We start from the raw sequence: 19,807 nt of genomic DNA on the forward strand, positions 1-19,807 counted from the left end.
AGGACGGCAGGCCCGAAGTCGCGGTGGCCAGAAGCTGGACTCCAGCCACCAGCAGTGCGACACCTGTTGACAGCATCGGCCGATCGGCCGACATCGGCAGCCAGGAGACGTGAAACATTGGAAACGTGAACGGCGACTCCCTCCACTCTAGCCGGTAACGTGGTACAAGCCGCGTTTAAGTCCACAATCCCGAATCCCGAATTCCGTTAAACCGGCATCCGGCATTTGTTACTCGTTGAACCGTGCCGGCTCTGTGTCCACAAGGCCCAAGTAGCGAGCAGCAAGTGGCCCACGGCCCACGGCAGGTGGCTGCAGCCCCGGGGGGCTCGGCAGACTCGGCAGACTCGGCGGGGCGCCAGGCGGCGTCCTCCTGGTTGCAGGCTGCAGGCTCCAGGGCCGCCGAGTGATTTGACGCTATAAGCGTTCGCGGCGTTTCCACGGACAGGAAGGGGCAATCACTCAGCCGGGATGGCACGGCACGGGCACACTGGCACTGGCCGCGCCAGTCGGTCCAGCGCGGCACCGCCCGGCACCGCCCGCCTCGCCTCACCACCGTGAAATGCACGCACCGCCCCGTGTTGACCTAGAGGGCCTGGTGGAGGGCCTCGGCCAGAGCGCGGCCCCGTCCTCCGTCCTCCGTCCTCCCCGACCACACACACGCATCGCCGTTGTGGTCCCGCCCAGGCAAGAATAACAGAAACAGCCCCCCCTCCTCCTTCCTCCTCTTTTGGGGATCAGGCGTGCAGCGAGCAGGTCCGACTACAACTACAGGTTCGAGGTTCGATCCGCTCTGGAGGCTGCTCGAGGACCGCCAGCCCAGCACAACCCTCACAGTGCAGCGCCACAGCGCACAGTGGGCCAGAAGACCGGCGGAGCGACCAAAATTCCGGACGCGTTTTGAGCTCCAGAGTCGCTAAATGGGACTCGAACCGAACGTGTGACTCCACCAATGGATTGCTCTCCGAACGAGGAATCCATTGGTGGGGTCACACGTTCGGTTCGAGTCCCATTTAGCGACTCTGGAGCTCAAAAAACGTCTCGAATTTTGGCCGCCTCACCGGTCTACTGGCCCACTGTGCAGCGAGCGCCTGCGAAGCCGCGATGCCGTCCCGCAGCACGCGGCTGTGGAGCGGGCGGCCTATCTCGCCCCCGCTTCGCACTGCTTTCGTCGCTGTGTCTCTCTCGCACCCATGGGGCGTTCCGAAAGGGCGCGAGCGAGACGGCGAGACAGAGAGGCGGGATCAGGCTTCTGGGAGCACGAGGCACGCGCGGCCGAGCCCAACGCCATGACGGCCCATTGTTCGGCCCGCACTTTGACACTCGGACACGCGGCGCGCTGCGCCCGTTCAGGCAGCAGGCAGGCATTCTTGCGGCCGGTGAACCCGGAGCGGGCCGCAGACCATTTCCTCGTTGGAAAAGAAATCTGTCGTTCGGCTAACGCAGATTGAACGCAGATGCCACTTGCCTGTAAGCCGGCGTTCGCGTGTTCCTGCTTCCAAACCTCCGGGTGGTCCGCCTAGCCGGGCCGCAGCGCGGCAGGCTGACTGCGAGCTGTCGCTCTGTCTCTCTCGCACTCGAGCGTCGTTCCGTAGGGGTGCGAGAGAGACAGAGCGACGAAAGCCCTGCGTGGCCTGCGGTGGCTTGCCCTGCGGTGTCTCCGACCGTGACCCGCGGCCGGAATGTTTCCGCGGCAAACGGAGGCGGCAAATGCTCCTCCTTTGAATCTCGGCGAAGCGACGTGTCTCGCATGGCGTGCGTCGACCCACATCGGCCGCGCCGACCGCCAGACCGCCAGGCCGCCAGGCCGCCATTCAAAATTCACTTTTCAAGTTAACAGGGCCAAGTCAAACGCCCGCCGACGCAGCTTTACTTTTTGTTTTGTTTTTCCTGGGAAAGTGACACATTGCTGACACAGCCGAGATGACGTGGTGCGATACGCGTGCGTTTCTGCGAGGACCGCGCCCCGACAGTGGAATTAGTATTCCGGGTGATCCTCGTGCTCGTCCTGCGGGATGCCGTGATGCCGGGGTGCTCCGTCAGCCCACAGTGGGCCAGAAGACCGGTGGAGGCGGCCAAAACTCTAGACGCGTTTTGAGCTCCAGAGTCGCTAAACAGGACTCGAACCGAATGTGTGACCCCACCAATGGATACCTCGTCTGAAGAGCAATCCATTGGTGGGGTCACACGTTCGGTTCGAGTCCCATTTAGCGACTCTGGAGCTCAAAACGCGTCTAGAGTTTTGGCCGCCTCCACCGGTCTTCTGGCCCACTGTGCAGCCCCGTCCCGCCGGCTGGGTTCCTCGTCGCCGACTCCCCGACGGCGATCGCGGGCCTCATGAAAAGCGCCTTCGTCTTCCCGACGACAAGCCGGCCAGAGGTTCCGCAGGGCCGCTGCTCGCTCTGTCTCTGTCGCAGCCCCGCGGCCTGTGGGACGCTCCGCGAGAGCGACAGAGACAGAGCCCGAGTGAGTGGGCGCCGCCTTTTCGCGCAATTCCGCCGTCAATTCCGCGGAAGGACCCGCGACTTCCAGCGAGCGTCCTGCAGGCTGGTCTGTCTCTCTCACAGTCGTGGGTCGTCCCGTCGCGGTGCGAGAGAGACGGAGCGACCAAGCCCCGAGTCGGCCTGAGCTAGCCCGGCTAGCCGCGCCGTCACGATCGCCTAAACGCGTCCACGTCCACCTTGCCGCCGCGGTCTAGTTGGGCTGCTCGCGGTCGGCGCGCGAACCGCGTCACCGCGTCACCGCGTCCACGAACACGCACGACGGTGAATTATTTTCCCCGACAAACGCTGCCGCACCACCGCCGCCGCCACCGTCGAGGAGACGCGGCGACACATTGCGGGCCGGGCGCGTCAAAAGCACAACAAGCATAAAACATAAAACACGGTGCACTTGCCGGTGCACACACGACCACGGCCACCACGGACTTTCTCCGAAAACGGACGGGGCGGCCCCTCGCCCCGCCCGCCCTCGGCCCGCGGTGGTCAAAGGCAGTCCGGCGGGACGAAAGCAAACCCGGCGATGTGTGAGTGAGACAGGACACAGCCTCAAAGGGTCGCGGCCCCGCGCCGCCCCGCCGAGGGGACAGAGCTAAATGGCGGCTAAGTCACCGTGATTCGAGTCAAGTGCGGGACGGAGACGGAGACGGACCGAGCGGGCGACGCGCGGCTCGGTTTTTGTGGCCGCGCACGCGTGCCTTCGCCCCGCGGCCCGCGGGCACACTGCAAAGCGCGGGGGGCCGCGTTGTCACGTGACACTGGAACACGGATCGGTGAGGGGCGCAGACGCACCAACACTTTTGCAGTACTTCTGTCGTAAACGGCTGGCGATTGAAATTGAAAAGTGATGCACGTGGATGATTTGATCTTCAAGCGCGATTTTAGACCAAATCGTTCCTATGCACAACGTGGTCAAAGTCATCTCCGAGCCCTACCCGTTGACGAGGCGAAGGCTGATTGCAAAAGCGACCGTTGGCGGCCGTTGGCGCGGCACTCGGCACTCACCCAGGGGGCTCATGGTGCAGGCAACTCGCCGCGCCCCTCGTTCATAGTGCCGGGGTGCGCGTCGAGGCCATGGCGGCACCACAGGCTGCCACAGGCCGGACGGGGCGCCACTCCAGGCAGACGCTCTTGGTGACGTCCTGGGAAGATCACTCCCGGGGGGCGACGGCACGTGTGCTCCGGGCACCGCGATGTTCCGGTCTTCGGCCTCCGGTGTGCGGCCTCCGGCCTCCGGGCTCTAGGCTAGACGAGGTTCGCGAAGTCACTGGCGGCTCCGGGCCGAACGCGCGGCGCGCAGCAGCCCCGCGGGTCCAGGCGGGATTCGGCCTCACCCCGCCCCCGCACTGCACGCGGCCACGCAGCGCCACGCCTCGCCGTGCCCTGCCTGCCAGGGCGGCGGGGGCGGCGGGGGCGGCGGGCGGGGGGGCGGCGGGGGCCGGCGGGGGGGCGGCGGGGGCGGGGGGCGGCGGGGGGCGGCGGGGGGCGGCCGGCCTAGTGCACAGCGCGCCGGATTCACCCGCCAAAGATTGTTTGCCGGAATGGGCTTTTGATGCCGTCGGCGGATCCATGATCCACGGCGGATGCCCTCGAGACAGGGCGGCAGGGCCGTGGCGCCGCGGACTGACCCTTTCATCTTCCAGACACCGCCGCTGCCGCCGAGTCGCCCGAAATGGGCCCTGATTGGCGAAAGGGCGGAGCGTCCACTCCGTCCGGTCCGCGAACCCCCAGACCGACGTGAGTCTAGTCTAGTCCGGACGCCATGCCGCCCAGGCCGAGTCGTGGCCGCCAAGCTGCGTGAGGGCTGCGGCCCTGCGAACCCAAAAGATATCATTGGCTGGTTATTCAGTAAAGTGCTGCCGCAGTGCGGCTAGGCTAGCGCATTCTGCGTCCATTTGCAGCGAGCGGCGTGTCGCGGCGTGGCGGGGCGGGGCGGGGGGGCGGGGCGGGGCGGGCGGGGCGGGGCGGGGCGGGGCGGGGCGGGCGGGGCGGGGCGGCGGCGGCGGCGGCGGGGCGGGCGCGGGCGGGGCGGGGCGGGGCGGGGCGGGGCGGGGCGGGGCGGCAGGCGGGGCGGGGCGGGCGGCGGCGCGGGGGGCGGCACGGAGCGTCGCGAGGCACGCCCTCGGCACGCCCTCGCCGACCTACAGCAGCCATGCCGTCAATCAGGCCGGCCTAAGTAGGTGACCTTTCAACAAATTCGGGGTTTCGGGGTTACGCCGAATTGCCGTTCCAGCCCCCAGCGGGGCCCAGCCCCAAGGCCGGGGCGCGGAAGGCGGCGGAAACGGGATAGATTGGACACGTCAACAATTAGAGCAATTAGAGTGATTTTCATTGTACGTGACTCGGGGCGACTTCAGCATTCGGGACGACTTTGACACTGTCTCAAAAGTGTCACATAGAGCAAACGGTTTGGCCTAGCTTCAAAGATTTTGCTAAAGAACGTGAAGCTGGTGGTAGAAGAGCTTGTCAAACGGGTAAAGTTTATCCGGGTCGCGTTTCCTGTAACAGTGATTTTTCTATCTGCCTATGCGAGGCTTGCGAGGCCGCAGCGGTGCCGGTAATAAGCCGTTTTGTTCTCGATTGCCGCTCCTCCTCGCGCTGCCTAAAAAGCGTCAAAGCGACCGCGACCGCGGGGACCACGGCATGCTGTTTGCTGCCCTCGTGGAGATCAGCTCCGATTGGCGATAAGTCGTGATTAGCGCGGTCCCCGTTGGTCCCCGCCCTCCCCGGCGTAACGGGCGTCGCTCTCTCTCTCTCGCACTCCGGGGCCGTGCCGTAGGCCGTGCCGTAGGCCGTGCCGTAGGCCGTGCCGTAGGCCGTGCCGTAGCCCTTCCCGTAGGGGTGCGAGAGGGATAGAGCGACGGAGCGCTGCGGCCTGGGGGACGGGCGGCTCAGCAGATTGAATCCAAAAGTCGTTTTCGTCAGTCTGTCTCTCTCGGACCTATGCGGGACGCCGCATGAGTGCGAGGGCGACAGAGCGACGAAAGCCGCTTTTCGGAATGGGTCTGCCGGGTCTGCCGGCAGGCACTGGGCCGGAAGCAGCGCGCTCCAGTTTAGCCGCTTCCGTATTGTCTGGCCACGGCGGCCACGGCGACAGCGAGGCGTCCACGCTCCACGCATGAGTTCTGTCCACCTTTCCGCTTCGACTGGCTTCGACTTGCGCCGCACCGCACAGTGGGCCAGAAGACCGGTGGGAGCGGTCAAAACTGTAGACGCGTTTTGAGCTCCAGAGTCGCTAAATGGGACTCGAACCGAACGTGCGACCCCACCAATGGATTGCTCTCGGAACGAGGAATCCATAGGTGGGGTCACACGGTCGGTTCGAGTCCTTTACAGCGACTCTGGAGCTCAAAATGCGTCTCGAGTTTTGGCCGCTCCATCGGTCTTCTGGCCCACTGTGCACCGCGCACCGCGCACTGGAAGCGGGCCACTTCGCCGTCGACGCCACCGAGCGCAGCGTGCAGCGTGTCGCTCTGTCTCTCTCGCACCCGCCCACATTGCCCCCATGAGTGCGGACGGAGCGCCCGTCCGACGGACATGCCTACCCTGCCGGGCGTTTTCGCCGCCGAAAGACGGAATGAAGTAAAATGCGTTAGTGTCGTCTGCTTTCACGTCGGCGTTATTTCTCCGGTTTTCCTGAACCCCTAGGTTTGTTGTGGCGCAGTGCAGCAGTGCAGTGCGTGGCGTGGCGTGGCGACTCGGAGGGCCTGTCCACACATACCAACCAGCGCATTACCGCCCTGCGCAAACATCTCACACTGGCCACTCAAAACAAAACGCCTCACAGCACGGTAGTGGCAGCGGCAAGCGGCAGCCGCGGCAGCCCCGCTCCGTCCCGATTCCTGGCCTGGCCGCTGGACGCCGCGGCCCCGCTCCGCCTTTCGACCCCTTTTAGGCCGTCTCCTTTAAAATATGGATGCCTCGCTGTAGTACACCTCCAAAGCACAACTCTTCATTCTTGCCCCGACAAAACGAGGCACAGTTCCCTTTTCCCGCCAAAACGAGGCCCAATTCCCTTGTCCCGCCGAAACGAGGACCAATTCCCTTTACCCGCCAAAACGAGGACCAATTCCCTTGTCCCGCCAAAACGAGGCCCAATTCCCTTTACCTGCCAAAACGAGGCCCCTCTCCCCTTTTTCCTACAAAACGAGGCCCAATTCCCTTTCCCCGCAAAAACGGCTCCCTACTCCCTTTTCCCGCCAAAACGCGGAAAGCAGTGTGGTGCCGGAGAGGAGGCTTCCCGCTCCGTCCTGGATGCCCGCATTGCCGACCGCACCGCACGTCGGTCGGACCGGGCGGGGTGTGGACGCAGTATTGTGGTTACATCCACTCTCTCCCTCTCTCCCTCTCTCTCTCTCTCTCTCTCTCTCTCTCTCTCTCTCTCTCTCTCTCTCTCTCTCTCTCTCTCTCTCTCTCCTCTCTCTCTCTCCACCTGCCCAGGCCCGCTTTATGGCCGCAAGACGGGCAGGGCGGGCCGCGGCGTGCCTCGTGCACGTGTCTCGGTGCATGCTGCATCCACTCCTTGCGCTCGGGACGCATTCCCCAAATCTAGTCCAGTGCTCGGCAGAGAAACGGCAGCTGAGAAATTTCTCATATTGCACATGTTTATCTCAAGACGCGGTGTGCGGCGGTGTGCCACTGCGCCATGGGATGAATTTCTATAATCCGCTGCAGCTGGCTGATTAGGAACCCGCGCTTTCGCCGCTCTGTCCCTGTCGCACTTGTGACTCTTGTGACGCGTCCGGCGTGGGTGCGAGAGAGACGGGGTGACGAACGCACCGTGCGGACTACTGTCTAGCCCGCCGTGCGGGAGGACGAGCACCAAGCGACGCGTCCGCGACGTCGTCGGTCACGTCGGTCACTCTTCCCGCCTTTCATCGACCGACCGGGTCCTCCCAGAATGCCGCCAGACTCATTCCGAACTGTCGTCGTTTCGTCGCCCTGCCTCTGTCGCACTCCCGGGGCGTGGCGGCGTGGCGTAGGGGTGCGAGAGAGACGGATACTTCGGGATCGCTCGGCAGCCGGCAGTGAGTCAGTGCTCGGTGACGGCTACAAATCAGCTGTGCGCTTCCTCGGCGTGGCGGGGGCGGCCCGGGGCGGCCGTCCTATCCCGGCCGGGAGCGTCGCCGCCACTGCACGTCGCGAACACCGGGAGGATGGAGGAGGGAGTGCCCTGCCCGGCGCGGCACGGCCCCGATGCTCCGAAGGGGGCAGGGCCAGTTTTGCATGACAAGAGGCCAGGGCGACCCGGCGGCGGCCGCGACCGTGTCCCGGCAAAGACCCCCACCGTGACGGAGAAAGGAGTGGAGTGTTTTTAAACTGGCGACGGGCTGTCACAGCGTCCCTGCCCGGCCCTGCCCGCCGGGCTGACGTGGACGGAAGTGCGGGGGTGGGGGAGGGGGGGGGTACGGAAGCCTAAACAGGACCAAAAAAGAGCAGGTCAAATTTAAATGTACGAGACACGGCGGCCGCGCGGCGCCCCGCTAAACGCGCGCCGTCTGGACGCCGCCCACCGGATTCGCCTTCGCCGCGGAGTGATAATTTGATCCAAACTGAGGGACTGTTGTCCGTGATGTATTGACGGCGACCTGGACTCCAGGCATGCATGGAGTACGGCGGGAGGGGCCACGTGTACTTTCTCACTCGGTGCGCGTACTCGTGAGTGAGTGCGTGCGTGTGTGTGTGTGTGTGCCCCGGGGTGGGGCTGGCGGGTGGGGCGACACAACCTCGGCGTGGGGCAGGGCAGGGCGAGGCAGGGCGATGAGGCATGGACACTGGGCAAGGGTATAAGTCGGGGTCCCCACGGTGCGCCCCCCAGTCCTCGCCGCCATGTGTGCGTCCTCGCAGCCCCGGGGCCTGGCCCCCTCGTCGCGGCCGCTCCTCGTCACCGTCGCCGCGGTGGTCGTCCTGGCCGTCGTCGCGCAGCCCGCCGCCGCCTGGGTGGCGTCGCACAACAGCATCGGGACGCCCTTGGGGTCGCCCGGGGTGGCGTCCCCCGCGTCGCCCGCCCTGGACGGCGCCGTGCCCGTGGCCTGGCCGGTGGCCTCTATCGCACCGCCCGCAGGTGGGTTGGAGTTGGGCGGAGGACTTCCCAAGGATTAGTGAGCGCACGAATGACGCCGGATGGAGGCCCTGCAAAAGTTTCCGAAAATTTGGAAGATTTTTAACGAGGCGTCCTTTCCTTTTCTTTTCTTTTCCGGGCCGCGCAGAGGGGTGCATGTCGCCGGGCCTGAGCGTGTTCAAGGTGCTGGCCGTGGTGGTGGGCGCGCTGGCCGCCATCAAGCTGCCCCTGGTGCTGGCCAAGGTGCTGCTGGCCAAGGTGGTGCTGCTGGTGTCGCTGGCGCTGCCGCTCGCGCTGCCGCTGCTCGTGCCGCTCATGATGCTGGCCTCCATGCTGCCCATGCCCGGCTTCGGCATGGACGACGCCCCCTCGTCCGACGCCGCCCCCGCCGCCCCCGCTGCCCCCGGCGGCGGCGGCAAGCCCGCGGAGGGCGGCAACGCCTCGCCCGACTCGCCCAGCAACAACGAGATGGAGGCCAGGTCGGTGTGCTTGCGGTGCTTGCGGTGCTTTCGTCGCCCTGTCTCGCTCGAACTCGTGCGGCGTCCCGCGTCCCGCAGGGGTGCGAGAGAGACAGGGCGGCGAAGGAACTGCCGAATCCCTGGTGGCGTCGGCCGCTTCATCGACCCTTCACTTGGTCTGTCCTTCGCAGGGGAGCGTGGGTGGAGCAGTGCGTCCAGAGGGTGGCCTGCCAACTCAACTCGCGCAGGTGAGTTCCCTCATCATTCCGATCACTCATTGCACTCGGATCGGAAAAGTTCCCACTCCAACAGCCGGTTCAAAAGGCCGAAAGAGCCCAAACGTGGAAGTTTTGAAGATTTTTGCAAAGTCGTTGGAGTTTTGTCAAATTTCCTCTTAACGTTGAGATTTGTCCGGAAATCGAAGTTAACATCGAGATTTGTCCGGAAATCGAAGATAAGTCTTAGTTCCGAATATGAATTCCGAATTTTCTTGGCCGAGTATGATCAGTCAACTTCTCGTCCGTCCAGTTCAATCGCAATCGCGGATCGTCACCAAGATAAAGTGAGACCAGAATGACGAAGGGCAAACATGCGTGGCTCGGTTGGATCGTGAATTGGAAAAAAGTGCGCATGATGTGACGGTGCCTGAAAGGTGGTCGCAGAGAGGTGACGCACAGTGGGCCAGAAGACCGGCGGAGGCGGCCAAAACTCCAGACGCGTTTTGAGCTCCAGAGTCGCTAAACAGGACTCGAACCGAGCGTGTGACCCCACCAATGGATTGCTCTCCGAACGACGAATCCATTGGAGGGGTAACTCGTTCGGTTAGAGGCCTGTTTAGCGACTCTGGAGCTCAAACCGCGTCGTGAGTTTTGTCCGCCTCCGCCGGTCTTCTGGCCCACTGTGTGCCGCTAACTTGGCTGACTCGTTGCAGGTCCAGGAAGGAGTGCGGGCGATTCCACTGCGCCGCCATCGACTGGCTGGGCAGCTCCTGAAGGACTCCTGAAGGACTTCGCCCCGGTCCGTTACCTCGGGCAGAGCAAGCAGCAAGCGGATGCGGCAGCGCCGAAACGCGCGCATAGTGTTTTTTGACAGTGTTGTGGACTGAGCCCGACGTCGCCGTCGTTTTACAACCATCGTGTGCCATAAGTGGAGCGAAATGTTGCGTCATTGTGTCTTCTTGTATTTTATTTATTTATTTATTTTCTAAATAAATTATTTCTTTATTTTACTGTTGCTGTGGGTTTGTTGAAGTCTGGTCGGTCAGCACAGAACGGGAGCCAATAGCGTTCTCCTGGCTCGGCGCGCACCCAGTAGACAGTCCGCCCGACGGTCGCTGCTGTGCGTTGGGTTGCCTGCCCACCGGCGCACGCATTGCAAGGAGCTTCCTCCGAACGGACTCATTTTTGGCTCACGGCGTTAAATGGGCCTTGTAAGCACCCGTCTATTCAATGATTATTAGCTGGATGTCACTTTACACATAGCAGTTTTTCAGCGTGTATTAAAGATTCCCCCTGCCTTAAGAGAATTTAAAACACGCGCTGGAAAACGTACATCCCTGTACAGAGCCTGGTTTGGAACTTCAGATTCGTGGCCACTGAGGACTGGCAGCTGCTGCCTTGGAGGCCTGAAGCGCCTGTGAGGTAGGCCAACCAACCGTCTCGCAACACACCGATGGGGAGACGGTGGCCTACCTTACCCCTGCGACGGCGACAGGGGTGGGGTAGGCCACCGTCTCCACACAGGTGTGATCGGTGGACTACCTCACACTCTGCAAACTCAAGTGTGTGCCAGGCATGCACTTCTTGGTGCATGCCTGCAGGCACACACTTCCTGGTGCATGCCTGGCAGGCACACACTTCTTTTCTGCATGCCTGGCAGGCACACACTTCCTGGTGCATGCCTCAGGCACACACTTGCTTGTATGCATGCATAAGCGACGGCAAGTGTGTGCCTGAGGCATGCACCAGGAAGTGTGTGCCTGCCAGGCATGCACCAGGAAGTGTGTGCCTGCAGGCATGCACCAAGAAGTGCATGCCTGGCACACACTTGAGTTTGCAGAGCAGGCGCTACAGGCCGTTTGAGTATGCCTGTACCTTTATTGGCATCACTTCTAGCACTTCTAGAATCACTCTCTCTGGGAGCTCTCAACTTAAGTTTGTTTGGGAGGGGTGATTGAACCACTGACGAAACACTCGAAGTCTCTGAAGGTACATTTTATTCGACGGTCTCGTATATTATTTACATTTCATTTTTGTTAAAAAAGAAAAATACATTCATTTTGTTTTGAATGTGCCATTCGCTTTTCAATGCGGAGTTTTTTTCTTCTCTTTTCTCTGAATGATGAAGCTATCACAATCTCAAAGCCCGCCTGAGTCATACTGCCTCGTGCGCCGTGCACAATCGCACACTGATTCATTCGCAAACACGCTAACTTACATTCACACACACATAGACGCTTCCCCTCTCACTCACTCTCTCACACACACACAAGCACACACACACTCACACACACGGACACGGGCACTAACATCCCTCCGGCGCCGAGGGGTGCGATTGAGCAACTCTTGGCGGAGGCCGTGGGGGGCAAACGTCTGCAGTTGTGGTGAGGTATAAATAAGGTGCTGTGCCCCCGCCGCCCCCCGCCACCCCCCGCCGCCCCCGACTGCTCGTCCTCCGCCGTCCGGTCGTCTAGTCTCTGAAGCCGGTGCCGTAGTTGGCGCCGCCGACCCGCGCCAGCTGGTCGCGCAGGTACTCCACGTTGATCTCGGACTGGGACTCCACCTGCAGCTCCACGGCGAAGTTCTGCAACAGCGCGAACGGGGCGAGGGGTATAGCCAGCCGCTAATGAGGATGCGAACTGCAGAGGGGCGCTCTGGGCGTGACGAGTGAGAGTGCGGCGCCAGCGTGACGCCAGCCACGCGCCAGCCACGCGCCAGCCACGCGCCAGCCTCCAACAACACGGCGGGGAGCAGCAGCGCGTCGAGGATGAGGCAGCAAGTGGATCAGTGCGGCACACCAGCAGGCTCAATCCGAACAGCGCCTCGTCGCTCTGTCTCTCTCGCACTCACGGTGCACCCCACGGGGGTGCGAGAGAGGCAGAGCAACGAGGGCACTGTTCGCAACCAGACTCCATAGCTTGCCGGACTTTCCTTAACGCCGTCGCCGCCGCGCACCACGCATTCCCTCCGGCACGCGGCCCGGTGGCGCTACAAGCGGCAGCCGCCTCTTTCCGAGTACCTACCAGTGTGCCGTCTCTCTCGCACTCCGCCACGCCGCCACGGCGGGGTGCTCCTCGAGTGCGACAGAGACAGAGACACGAACGAACGAACGAAGAGATACGCGGAATCAGTCGGCCGCCCTCCTTTCGCTCGCGTTTTTCACGTTTCACGTCTTCTGCACAAGTCTCGTCTCGCACATCGTACAGCCAGCCCAGCTCCCGACGCACAGTGGGCCAGAAGACCGGTGGAGGCGGCCAAAACTCGAGACGCGTTTTGAGCTCCAGAGTCGCTAAGCAGGACTCGAACTGAACGTGTGACCCCACCAATGGATTGCTCTTTGAACGAGGAATCCATTGGTGGGGTCACACGTTTGGTTCGAGGCCTGCTTAGCGACTCTGGAGCTCAAAACGCGTCTAGAGTTTTGGCCGCCTCCACCGGTCTTCTGGTTCACTGTGCGACGACCCCCTCCATCCTGCCGGCCTGCGAGCGTCGGAGCCTTGAACTGACCTTGACTATGTTCTTGACCATGGCCTTGTCGATGCTCATCTTGGCCCTGCGGATGACGCTGACCCTGGGCCCGACCCACGTCAGGAACACGAACTTCTGGCGCTTGCTCATCTCGTCGCCCATCTGGATCCGGATGAAGCCGAACACGCGCTCGTTGTCGGCGAAGTGGCCGCGGAAGGAGTCGAAGCCCTCGCCCGTCGCCGAGCACACGATCTTCTGGTCCTGGAACTTGAAGACGGCCCTGCGCCCCGGCCGGCCAGTCCGCCGTTAGAACGGGTCCACGCCACTGGACAGGGACAGGCTGCTCTCCGAGTGCTCGTCTGCATAGACGACTTGAGCTAGGCGAAAGAAGAGGAAGAAAATACCTTCCCGAACATGGCGGCCGGCCCCTCATTGGTCCTAGCAGCCGACGGCGGCCGTCCGCCATGTTCGGGAAGGTATTTTCTTCCTCTTCTTTCGCCTAGCTCAAGTCGTCTATTGCAACCTCAGGTGTTCATATCTCTAAAATGGCGAGCGTTGGCAACGCCATTTGGGCCTTTGGTTTTGAAATTTGATTTCCCAATGTGTTCTCCGAATCGCTGGCCGTTCACGAGTTGTGGACACCTGGCGTGCGTTTGTTCCGCCCCGTCTCCCTCGCATCTCAACGGGACGCCGTCATGAGTGCAAGAGAGACAACACGAAAGCACTTTCTGGAGTCAGTATGGCGTTGGTTGGTCTGTTCGTTCGTACCACTCGGTGTCGGTGGTGTCGGACCGGACGTCCTCGTACGCCGCCCGCACGGAACTCTCGTCGATGCTCGTGCTCAGCGCCGCCTGCAACGGGACCAACAGGACCAATCAGGATAGAGGAATCGCATTATCACCCGTCGGAGTATTGATCGAGTATTGCCTTGGCGAGGCATGATTGGCCGTCCCCGGCACGCTCGCCCGATTACTTTGTCACACAGTGCTTTTCGTCGCCCTGTCTCTCTCGCACCCACTCGGGAGGCCCCGCGAGTGTGAGAGAGACAGAACGACGAAAGCACTGTTCGGAAGCACTCCGCCGTACCCTGAAAAGCCATTTCTTGAAAAAGGGCACTTCCAATGTACACCACATTGTTCTGAGCAATGACGTCTTATTCGGAGGGGTGTTTTCTTATCCCGAGAATCCGGTCTCCTGGGCCGCGATAAACGCGTGGCGAATGGTCGCTACTTCTTTTCGCAATTTGGAAAAGGCGCAGGGGATGACGCTCTGTTTTATTGCACGCCTCGCGGAAAAAAAGTGGTTCTCTGCGAAGCCGCGTGTCCACTCCACCCGACCACCAGCACACACACACAGACACACACATGGACTGTCCCTCGAATGACGCTTCGCGCTTCGGACACGTGCGTGCATTTCCCTTTTCTCTGGAATAGCGAGTCTCGTTGCGCTACGCACGCCACGCCACGCCACGCCACGCGACGCCACGCCACGCCGAGCGGCCGCGCCGTAGCTATCGCAATGCCGGCGACGGCAAGCGACGGCAAGCGACGGCAAGCGACGGCAAGCGACGGCAAGCGACGGCGGCCCTGACCGGATGCAGCGTAAACCCCCATCCGCGCGGGCTTATCGACGCACAACCGAAAACACTCGACGGCGACGATCCGCCAGATCCGATCCAAGTACTCTGGCATCCCTGGCGTCGGCGTCCGGTGCGGCCGGGCCGACCACGGCCGGGGCCACGGCAGTGACAACAAAGTCGCCTACACTGTGCGACAGTGCGCGGAGCGAAATAGCATTAAGATGATGATGTTTCAGGTATGGCATATGACGCCGCCGCCGGCGGTGCACTTGAGACTGAGATAAGGGCGTCGTCGGCGAGGTGCAAACAGCATTATTCCCTCCCCCGGTTCAGCCGCGCTCGCGTCTTGACGCGGTTCGGAGACCGCCGCCGCGCACTCGGTCCACTTCCGGCGGCCGAATCGGCAATCGGCATCAAGCGGCGCCGCCGCCGTCCTGCCGTCCGTGGAGCACGGCGTCGTGGAGCTCGTGGTGCGCGGTGCGGTGCAGCGCGTCCTCCCGGTACGCCAGGCAGGCCGGGCAGGCCAGGCACGCCCCGCCGTTATCAGCGTCACGGGACAACACTCTCTATCGGCAGCATCGCCGCACCTGCCACGCCTAGCCGGCCCAGGCCGACCAGGCCGACGCGGCCCTGGCTCTAGCCTGCTCTAGCCGGGGCAGCGTAGTGCGGCGCAGCCTTGATTCGCCCGATTGGCTAGCCGGGGCGGCTGGGCCCATCGCGCTGGGTGCGGTCCGCCGGTCCGGGATGGGCCGCGGTGCCGCGGTGCATACCTTGTTGACGGTCGGCCTGGACTCCGCCTCCACCTCCCGGCGCCTCTCCTCGCTGGACTGCCGGTTCTTGAACCACTCTTGCCGCACGCCCTGCATCGCCGGGATGACCTCGCTGAAGCTGGACTGTGACTCGGCGGGGCTGGCCTTCGCGGGGGCGGCCTCGGGAGTTGGCTCAGGGGCCGCGGAGGCCTTCTTCGGGGCTTCCTTCTCCACGGGCGCGACTTCCTCGTCCTCCTCCTCTTCCTGCTGGGGGGCAGGGGTCACCTCCACGACGGGGGCGGGGGCGGATGCGACGGGCTCTGGCTTGGGGGTCTCTGCGGCCGGGGCCGAGGCCGCCACACCGTCCACCGCCGACACGGCTTTGTCCAGGTTCTTGATGACGGCCTCCCCCACCACCAACACGGCCTCGTCCAGCGCCGACTCGGCCTGCTGGTCTTTGGCGGCGGCCTCATGCACCGCCGAGACGGCCTCCTCTATCTTCTCAGGGGTGACTCCATTGGACAGGAGGGCGTCGTCGAGCGCCGAGACGGCCTCCCTCTCCTTGGTGTCGGCCTGCTCCGCCGCGGACACGGCCTCGTCCAGCGCCGTCACTGCCGCCTCAACCTTCTTGGCGAGGGCCTCGTTGTTGGAGGAGAAGGACTCGTCCGCCAGGACAGCCTCCTTCAGCTCCACGATGGCCTGCTTCTCCTCCTGCCTGGTCTTGCTCGAGCCGCAGCCGTCGGCCTCGTCGCCGTCCTCGTGGTGCACGCCGTTCCCGTTGGCGGCGGCCGGCGACTCGGTGCCGTTCACCTGCTGCTGCGCCTTGAGGGCCTTGATGACGTCCTGGCTGTCTTCTGTCGACATGGTGGCGGAGGGCGCGGTTCGCGGCGGGGCGGGCTGGCGGGCTGGGCACTTGGTGACGGCGCGGGGCGTGTGTACGACGCGGCCAGCGCGACTGGTGGCGGTGACAGTTCGCCGGCGGGGCGCGAGAGTGGCGGTGCGATAGGCTGCGGCCCCTCCCCCTCCCCTCTATTCCCTTCTCGTTATCTGCGGCCAAGATGCAATGGCCCGCGCCTCGAGCCGCGCCGTGCGGTAGGGAAGCGCATTCACGCACACACACGCACACCGCGCGCACACAGGCACACACACGGACACGTGCGCCATGCACGGCCACACCTGACGTGGAATATTTGTCCCGCGATGAGCCCCGGGCGGGAATCGAACCCGCGACCTCACCCTTCCTACCAGACCCGGCCAAGCCGGCGTTTCGAGGCTACGGCACGGACCGTGGCGGGGTGCGGGGCGGGGCGAGGCGGGGCGCTGAAGCGAGCGCGGCGGGGAAGGACTCGGTTAGCGAGCCTCCTTTTTTTTCCGGCCAGTACTGCCGAGCCGCCGAGCCGCCGTGCTGCCGTGCGAGGTTTCTATTAATTGCCCCAGATTACGAGCAGCTGACCCGAAGCGCGAGGCCCGGAGCACAATGCGTGCGAAATGCGAAATGCGTGTGAAAGTGCCAAGGGTCTGTCCAATTAGAGGAAGCGCGGGGCGGGCGGGGCAGCCCGGCGAGCTAGGCGCCTCCGTCTGTGTTGTGTGTTGTGTTGACTCGCGGCGATAGGCGATAACGCCTTTGCCTTGCCTTTGCCGGGCCTGCGGCCGGGCTGGGCAAGGCGAGCACGGCGAGAACCTGGTCGCGAATTAGAGGCTAATCCTCGGATTATCGCTGCCAGTGCGGCAGTGCCTGGCCTGCCAGGGCCTGGCACTGACCTTGAACCACCAGCACGCCGTGGAGTGCCTCGATGCCTCAGTGCGGCGTACTGTTACTCTGTACTCACCACCACGGAGGCGGGGTCCGGCCGCTCCGGCGTGGCCTGGTCCTGGCCGTGGTCCTGGCCGTGGTCCTGGCCCTGGCTGCAGGGCTCGTCGAAGGGCTCGTCGCAGGAGGGCTGGCGGGGCTCACAGGGCTGTTGGCTGGGGGGCGGCACCACGGGCACCACGGGCACCACGACCGGGGCGGGCGCCATGGCGGCGGCCAGGGCCGCGGGGGTGGGGCCGGGTGCGGAGGGCGGCGGCCCGGCCATGCCTCCGGGGACGGCGTTGGGGAGCAGCGCGCTCAGCATCTCGCACAGGTAGCGAAGTGCCAGAGTATGACACGGTGCGCTGTAGCTCGCCCCTATTGTGGCGGCCTGGGTCTGCAAGCACAATGCGAGCAAGCGGCGAGCGACGGCACGGCGTTAATGGAAGCACTGGAAGCACTGGAGGCACTGGAGGCTCTGGAGGCACCTGAAGCACGCCGACGGAGCGACGGAGGGCTAAGTGGCCATTTCGCGACAGACTTGTCGCTCTCGGCGTGACGCGGCGGCCCAACCATATTCCAGATTGCCATCGGGCTGCCTGGCCGCGCTCCCGTTGCAATGGTGGCTCGGCAGTGCCCTGGCAGTGCCGTAGCAGTGCCCTGGCAGTGCCCTGGCAGGATGGCGATGGCCGGACCGGTCGGCTTTTATTTTTATCGACTCTTGAGGCGCTTATGAGGACTGACTGGAGTCGTACAGGAAACGGCGTCGCGGCTCTCTCACCGCTCTCGCCACAGCCAGGTCAATTAATTTAATTTCCATTCCGCATCACTTCTTTTTTCTAGAGCAAAGTTACTTTACACGTTTATGGCCGCCTCAGCCACAAAAAGAATGAACAAAAATAAGAAAAACTGAAACTGAAAAGCCTCTTGAGAGGCATTTGATTCGATCAAGATAGCCACTCGTACGCCACTAAAACACAGACTCGATTTCTCTTTGAATGCGGGCACTCGAAATTAGATACTGCACTCTCGGCCCTCGACCAGTGCACTGTGTACTCACCGCATAAGCTCAGGGAGCGCCAAACTGCTCGCACACACTGGGGGACAGCGCCTCGGCGACGGGAAGGCCCCTCCTCTGCGCGGCGCACTGCACGGACTGCTTGCCGCTGGAGAGCTCGCTCCAGACTGCGCACCTGTCGAGTGCTGGAGAACGCAACGAGCAGAGAGCCGCCGGCCGCCCCTCCCTGCGGGCGACCACCTCACCGCGATCCCCTCCCCTCCCCTCCCCTCCCCTCGCGGCGGCCACCCACTGCAAGGACCACGTCGAGCCCTCCCCCAACACGCTCGTCGCGCGCCGTCACCGTCACCTCGGCGCCGTGCCGTTCTCCCACACCAGCGTCCGGCCAAAACGCCTGCGGATGACAGGGTAGGCAACCAGGCGGGGCGAGCTGCCTTCGGGTTGCCTACCGCCGCGACGGCAGGGGCGCTGAGCCGGACGGCCATTCGCTGGCAGGCCGCCGGCGGCCTAGCGGGGCCGCGCGGCTCGGGTCGGGTAGAACATCCGAATCAGACGCAGCCCACGCTGTCGCCGTCACATTGTCCGTAGGGGATTTGAACGCACGGCGCGCGGGAGTGGGGGAGCGCACACGCACATTCGCGGTGGTGACGCCACGGCCGCTATGGCGCTCCTAGACGCGTCCGTCTCTCGCGGCTTTCCACTCGTTCCCCGTCGTCGGCCTGCTGAGCGTGCGGCGCGTGCGGCGTCCTCGAGGACCACGGTGTTGACGGCGTTGGCGGCGTGCGGGGCGAGGAGCTGGCGCAGCGAAGCCGCGAAACCTCCCCGCGTGTCGCTCGCGTGTCGGCCCGTCTCGTCGCCTTTTCACTGCAGGCCGAGTCCGTCTCTCTCGCTCCCGTGCAGCACGCCCTACCCGCCACGAGTGCGAGAGAGACGGTGCGACGACAGCTCCTTCCGGAGACAGCCTGCAGGGTGTCGTGCGGGCGGGGCCGGCGGGGCGGCGTGCTCAGCCGGCGTGGCGACTCTTCTCACTCGCAGGGCCGCCCCGCCCCGGCCCGCCACGGTGCGCCACCGCGATGACAGTATACCGGCGGGCTGTGTAAGGGCGCCCCGTCCATGTCAGACAGGCTGCCACCTCTCCGCAGGGTCGCTCTGTCTCTCTCGCACCCTCGCGGAACGCCCCATGGGCGTGACAGAGACAGAGCGACAAAACGGTCCTTTGGAGTAAGGCGGCTGGCGCGGTGGTGCACTGGGCAGGACACGCAGGGCGTGCAGGGCCTCCGGCCTCCACCCTGGCCGGCCCGGCCACCCAGCCGCGGCCCAAAGCGTTTTCACTCGGTGACGTCAAAGCCGGGCTGAGCTGTGCGCGTGCTGGCTGGGGAGCTGAGGCTTGCTGAGGCAGGCACACGCTGCTCCGTCTCTCTCGCACCCCTACGGCACACCGGCACGCCCCGTGAGTGCGAGAGAGACCGGGCGGCGGGGGCGGGCGCACGCTGACCGGGCCGGGTTTGCTGTGCCGCGGTCCGGAAAGTTTGCGCGAGCCTAGAGGGCAGTGTGCCAAAACGCGAAAACGAAGCGCCGAACATGGCCCAACATTCCGTGGGGGGAAAAGAAACCGAGACTAGCCGCGGATAGCAGCCCAGCCTCCCGCCTTGGGCCCTCCTAGGTCAGCCAGTCGAAAAGCCAGTTGAAATGTTAGCAGATCGCCGGACCTTGCTGAGGGGAACAGACGGCCTGTGAGTTCGGTCGAGTCCGCAGTTCAACCCCAACTGCCGGTGAACTGCGAGTTTGGTACTATACCGCCTGACGTACGTCGGGTAGGCAGAGGCAGGCCCGAGGGGTCGTCAACTCACATCGCGCGTGTACGAAGTAATACAGTAATATATGGTAATATACGTCCTATATTACCGTTTTTAGGCCGATTTTTCATGCTACCTATGCTCTAAGTAGTCTATTTGATAATATTTATGGACTT

The 19,807-nt window shown here is 63.7% G+C and overlaps 1 protein-coding gene and 1 long non-coding RNA gene across 2 annotated transcripts; one reads left to right on the plus strand and one right to left on the minus strand.

Annotated features, from left to right (window-relative positions):
* The first annotated feature begins 8,950 nt into the window (after window positions 1-8,950).
* LOC117646194 lies at window positions 8,951-10,240 on the plus strand. The gene is made up of 3 exons (XR_004587765.1): window positions 8,951-9,035; window positions 9,206-9,262; window positions 9,946-10,240. It is a non-coding gene; the product is annotated as an uncharacterized LOC117646194 (long non-coding RNA).
* A 971-nt stretch (window positions 10,241-11,211) lies between these two features.
* LOC117646197 (myristoylated alanine-rich C-kinase substrate) lies at window positions 11,212-15,984 on the minus strand. Its single transcript, XM_034387003.1, has 4 exons — window positions 15,050-15,984; window positions 13,469-13,551; window positions 12,740-12,980; window positions 11,212-11,816 (listed from the first exon to the last, which is right to left on the minus strand). The coding sequence occupies exons 1-4, from the start codon at window positions 15,890-15,892 to the stop codon at window positions 11,703-11,705; spliced, it is 1,281 nt and encodes a 426-aa protein (XP_034242894.1). The 5' UTR covers window positions 15,893-15,984; the 3' UTR covers window positions 11,212-11,702.
* Between the last annotated feature and the right edge of the window lie 3,823 nt (window positions 15,985-19,807).

Source organism: Thrips palmi, unplaced genomic scaffold (assembly GCF_012932325.1).
Source record: "Thrips palmi isolate BJ-2018 unplaced genomic scaffold, TpBJ-2018v1 HiC_scaffold_19, whole genome shotgun sequence".
NCBI lineage: Eukaryota > Metazoa > Arthropoda > Insecta > Thysanoptera > Thripidae > Thrips > Thrips palmi.